This window comes from Trichechus manatus, unplaced genomic scaffold (assembly GCF_000243295.1).
Source record: "Trichechus manatus latirostris isolate Lorelei unplaced genomic scaffold, TriManLat1.0 scaffold00057, whole genome shotgun sequence".
Classification (NCBI taxonomy): Eukaryota; Metazoa; Chordata; class Mammalia; order Sirenia; family Trichechidae; genus Trichechus; species Trichechus manatus.
Genome location: NW_004443993.1, coordinates 12,771,106 through 12,776,902, shown reverse-complemented (window position 1 = coordinate 12,776,902; position 5,797 = coordinate 12,771,106). Strand labels below are relative to the sequence as shown.

General features: G+C 57.7%; 1 protein-coding gene across 1 annotated transcript; it reads right to left on the bottom strand.

Annotated features, from left to right (window-relative positions):
- Positions 1 to 4,315: 4,315 nt before the first annotated feature.
- DIRAS1 (DIRAS family GTPase 1) lies at positions 4,316 to 4,988 on the bottom strand. Its single transcript, XM_004378489.1, has one exon. It carries the CDS (start codon positions 4,913 to 4,915, stop codon positions 4,319 to 4,321), a length of 597 nt encoding a protein of 198 aa, XP_004378546.1. The 5' UTR covers positions 4,916 to 4,988; the 3' UTR covers positions 4,316 to 4,318.
- Positions 4,989 to 5,797: the final 809 nt, after the last annotated feature.

Here is a 5,797-nt window from a genome sequence, read left to right as displayed (position 1 = left end):
GAACAAATTAACAGATGAGTGAAAAATGAACTAGTGAACTAATGAATGACTAAAATAATGAACAAGTGATGAATAAGTGAATGAATAAAAACTGAATAACTAAATGAACAAATGAATGACTAGGTAAATGAAGAATGAATGAACTAATGAACACACGAGAAATGAACAAATTAATGAGATTAATCAAAATGAATTAATGAACTAATGAATGAAAATTGAATGAATAAATGAACAAATTAATGAATGACTGTTGTTTTAGGTTTTCCTCCTCAGTCTGTCCCCCAATTAGGCCTTATGCCCTGGCTCTGAGACCCCTGCCCTGGTCCTCCTGGTCTGGGCGGGTGGGGTGGAGGCTGGGGTGGCAGATGAGACCCCCCTCCAGTACACCTGGTCAGGCACACAGGGTGGGGGAGGGATGGAGACAAGGAGGAAGCCGCACCCCCTACACACACTCCCTCCAGTCCCCTGTGCTGGGCCCTGCAGGGAGACTGCCCAAGTTCACAGCAAGTTCAGGCTGGGAGGACGCCCCCAAGTAATGTGCGTGGAGTCAACAGGGAAACTGAGGTCCAGGAGAGGAGCCTGGGCCAGCGCCACGGGGGCTAATGCGGAGCCGAGTCCAGTCTGAAGCTCCGGAGCCCAGGCTGCTACAGCATCACCTCAGGTCCCTGCCACTCCCCTTTCTTTCCCTCCCTCTCACACTCCTACCCCTCACCTCCCACGTTCCTGTCGCTCACCTCCGCCTCTCTCACCTCTCCACCTCTCACTCCCCATCCTTCGCCTCCTCCATCCTCACCCCTCCCTCGCTTCACGCACCCTTCACTTCCTCATCTCTCTTCTCCTCCTCACTCCCCCTCCATCCCGCATGTCCCCCTCCTCCCGCCCCTCATCTTTGCAGGCGGCATGGTGGCCCCCATTCCCCACTCCAAAGAAACGGCACTGGGCTGGCAGGGCTGTAGGATCCATTTCTTTATTGCAGGAAGACTACTTCTAGAGCGAATGCTACATGGACCCCACGACAGGGGCAGGGGCGGGGGCACCCACATGCGGGGGAAGAGGGTGGAGGTGGGGACACAGCAAGCAGGCCTGGAGCGATCCCAGCACCAGGTGTGCCCAAGCGGAAGGGCTATGGCCAGGCGGGCTCTGCCCCTCCTGTTGTGAAATCTCCTCTCCCCAGGGGCAGGCCAGGGCCTGGGGCTGGAGAGGCCTGAGGCCTGAGGTGGGGGGGCCCCAGGGAGATTGTGCTATCAGGGTGTGTCCCTGAGAAAGGGCCGCAGACCCCTGCCCAGCCCCACCCTCTCCAGCACCTTCAAGGCCCAGGAACCACTGCCAGGGTGGGGAGGGGGCAGCCGCAGCTGCTGGGGAGCCCTGGACCAGCCAAAGGTTAGGGGGCTCAGCTCTGCACAGACGGGACACTACTGGCTCTTCAGTGGACTCCGCCATGACTGGGCATCACACTCACACAGGCACACACACTCCCTCTCTCATCGCGTGCTCAGTAAACATTTGCTGAATCAATGGTCACATAAACACAGAGAAAAAGAAACACACCTTTCCCCAATCAGACACACACAGTCCCTCTTACTTACACACAGTCCCAGGGGGTCACACGACTACTCAGCCACACAGTCACACACACCATCACAGTCCCCCATGTGCAGCAAGCACACACACACAGCTTTCTCATACACACTGTCACATCCAACAAGATTGCAACCTCATCCTGCTAGGAGACTCTCTCTCCCTTGCTGGCTTGGAAGAAGCCGGCTGCCATGTTGTGAGCTGCCATATGGAGGGGCCCACATGGCAGGGAACTGAGGTTAGCCTCCAACCAACAGCCAGCAAGGAACTGGGGTCCTCAGACTTGCAACTCCAAGGAACTAAATGCTGCCGACAACCACAGGAGCTTGGAGGTGGATTCCACCCCAGTCGGGCCTTCAGATGAGAACGTGGCCCAGCCAGTATTTTGACTGTAGCGTTGTGAGGCCCTGTGTGAGTGACCCAGCTCAGCCATGCCCAGAATCCTGACCCATAGAAACTGCGAGATGTTGTTCCATGTGGCTAAGTTGGCAGTAATTTGTTACTCAGCAAGAGCTGACTAATACAGGTTTCGAGCAGAGAGCCACTGCACCAGAGTCAAACGGACATGGTGTTCCTCGGACATTCAGAACAAACAAATGCTCTCAAACAAAGCATGTCATCCGCTCCCCAAAATCCACACAGCCATTTATAGTCACCCTCACACAGGCACAAAGATTCACACCGATACATCGCACATGTGCAGTCCCGCGGACAATCACACATATGAACTCACACGACCCCCCCCCACATACATCTGACGGCTACTGTAACATGCACAGACTGTCACCAAAATGTACCACATGGAAGGCGGTCTCTCACAGAGAAACACACACGGACACAAGTATACAGGCACACAGACATTCATGCACACACAGACACATACATGAAAACACACACGTAACATGCACACGTATGCACAGAGACACAAGTACACACAGAGACACACATACACTGCACATACTGATGTGCATGTACACAGACACACGTATGAACACATACATGGACACAGACATGCATATACACACGGACACACATACATACACACAGGCGCACGCAGACACATACATACGCTACATACACAGACACACAGGTGCACACACAGACACACACAAACACACGAACACCAAACCAAAAAAAAAAACCAAACCCACTGCCTGCGCGTCGATTCCAACTCACAGCGACCCTAGAGGACGGAGCAGAACCGCCCCACGGGGTTTCCCAGGCTGTGATCTTTATGGAAGCAGACTGTCACATCTTTCTCCTGTGGAGGGGCGGGTGGATTCGAACCACCGACCTTTCAGTTAGCAGCTGAGTGCTTAACCACTGCCCTACCAGGGCTCCTGACAGAGATGCAAGTGTGCACGCACACACACACGCTGCACACACAGACACACACAGAGATGCAAGTACACACACACACCCCCACACACACATTTAAATACAAGTCACCCGCCCCTGAACAGACCAAGTCACACAAATACACTGTCCTGTAGTCACAGTACACACGCGTGCGTGGTTATCCAGACATTCTCACAGAAACACCTAGAACCTCCGGGTGGCAGACACGCCCCAATTCTAGGACACACCACACTGGCTCTGCAAGGACCCCTCAGGATGCGAGACCCCAGGGCAGGGGGAGCAGGCCAGGCAGACTTCTTCCTGGAGCCCCTTGGATGCCAGAGGTGCTGGTCCCTCACCTGCATCGGACTGGGGCTCGGCCGGTGTCTCGGGCCGGGCCATGGGCACCCCCTCCCCAGCACCCAGAACTCCTAAGTGGGGGTCAGTGATCATGCATCGTGCCAACATCTCTGTCCCGGCTAGCCTGAGAGGTGTACGAGAGGGTTGCATCCCCCCAAGTGGGGGGCGGTGTCGGGGAGCCCCCCTCGCACACACGCCTGGGTCCGCCGGGCCTCCCCGAGAGTCCTCAGAGTTCTGCTCTGACTGTCCGCGGTCCAGGCCCTCTGCCTCCACACCGGGCAGGCGGGGCGCTGCTGCAGGCCTTGTTGTTATTGCCTGGAGGCCTGCAGCCCCCTCCCCACAGTGAGAACAGGCGCAAGAGGGTGGCCGGGGACCTGGGGCGGGGGCACAGGCCGGAGGTCACCAGGGAACGGGGTCTATGTTAAACACGAAATAGGAGAGAGAAAAAACTCTGAGGTTGCTGTGCATTTTGGCTCCGCCCTCCGCCCCCCAAAGTCACAGTGATCAGATGTGGGGGGCGGGGTGCAGGCTGGAGGGACGCCAAAGGGGAGGAGACAGAGATGGCGAACACGGGGCCTCCTCCGCTCCCGACGGGGCACACTCCGAGTCACATTCTCATTTGTTGGGTGCCAATCGACTCCATTTTCAACTCACAGCACCCCCCTGTGACAGAGCAGAAGTGCCCCAGAGGGTTTCCTAAGCTGTGATCTTTACGGAAGCAGATTGCCAGGTCTTTCTCCCGCAGAGCCGCTGGGTGGGTTCGAACCAGCAGACCTTGTGGTTGGCAGCCGCGTGCTTAACCACTGCGCCACCAGGGCTCCCCTGAGTCATATCCTGACTCCCCGTTTTGTCATCTGCAGAAGAAGCGGGGGCCCCCCTCCGGCACTTGGCTTTGGGGGTACAGACAGAACGGAGGGACGGGCAAGAGGGGGAGGAAGGAGGAGCCTCGGTTTCCCCGGCTGCCTGCGAAGCTGGCCAAGGGCGGGAGGAAGGACAGAGGGGACAGAGGAGGAGCGCGTCGGGGCCGGCGGCAGGCGGCGGCTCACATGAGGACGCACTTGCCCTTGATGCGGTCTGTCCTCTTCTGCTTGCCGGAACGCTTGCCGTCGACGCTGAGGCTCATGTTGCGACGCGTCTCCAGCGTGAGCAGCTCCTGGAACAGCTCCTTCACATTGTAGTTCATCTTGGCCGAGGTCTCCATGAAGGCGCACTTCCACTCCTGCGCCACCGCCTGGGCCTCCCGGGTGTCCACCTCACGCTGCGTCTCGTCACACTTGTTGCCCACCAGCATGACGGGGATGTCCTCTACGCTGCCCTTGATCTGCACAATGAGCTTGTAGATGGGGCCCAGCTCCTCCAGTGACTGCTTGCTGGTCACGGAGAACACCAGGATGAAGGCGTGGCCCTTGGAGATGGACAGGCGCTGCATGGCCGGGAACTGGTGGCTTCCCGTGGTGTCAGTGATCTGCAGGGTGCACACGCTCTTGTCGCAGCTGATCACCTGCCGGTACGTGTCCTCGATGGTGGGGATGTAGGTGTCCCGGAAGGTGCCCTTCACGAAGCGCAGCACCAGCGAGCTCTTGCCCACGCCGCCCGCCCCAAACACCACCACGCGGTAGTCGTTGCTTTGCTCCGGCATCTTCCACGGGGCCCGGGGGGCGCGGGGCGGGGGCCAGCTGCTAGAACCCCAAAGCGACCCTGTACGGAGAGGAATGTCAGAGCAGAAGGCCACTCAGCCAGGGGCAGGGACAGCTAGTGGCCTGGGAGGTAGCAGGGAGGGCTTCTTGGAGGAGGTGGTGTTTGAGGGGAGGACGGGAAGGCCCTTTTGGCAGGCATTGCTGACTTGGCAAATCTGCCCTGCCCGGCGTGCGAGTAGGCTCAGAGCCAGCCCCCTTTGCTTGCCCCCCCAAAAAAGCTGAGGCCTGAGCTCGAATATTCCCAAAGGACTCGGGGCTGGAAGAGGCATGAGAGGCGCCAACAGAGCAAATACTCGCCTTAACTCCTTCTCCGCCCGGGCTGTGCCCCCTCTTCCTCCCTTTCAAGGTGGCCGTGGGCTCCTGGGAGCCAGCAGGCCTGGTTCCGGTCCCCGACTCCCCATCTGACTGGCTCTGTGACCTGGGCAAGCCATCTGGCCGCCCGAGCCTAGGTTTCCTCGTCTGTACAATGGGATCTGGCCCCCATCTCCCAAGGAGTGTCAGGAGCGTGGATGAAATGCAGTGAAGTCTCCAACCACCCCCAGCTCCCTGCCCCTCTCCTAGCCAAAACCAAACCCCAGAGACAGAGCAGAACTGCTCCCTAAGGTTTTCTTGGCTGTGTCATCTTTACAGAAGCAGATGGCCAGGTATCCTCTGCGGCACCACTGGGTGGGTTCAAACTGCCAACCTGTCAGTTAGTCATCGAGTGCCCGCTGTTTGTGCCACCCAGGGGTCTGCCCTATGAGATTGTTGTCAGGTGTTGTTGAGTCGATTCCAACCTGTGAAGACCCCATGTAACAGAGTAGAATCTGCCCCATAGGATCTTC

What these genes read in the sequence shown, in the direction of transcription:
- DIRAS1 (XM_004378489.1), bottom strand. Translation starts at nt 4,915, where the DNA reads ATGCCGGAGCAAAGCAACGACTACCGCGTGGTGGTGTTTGGGGCGGGC.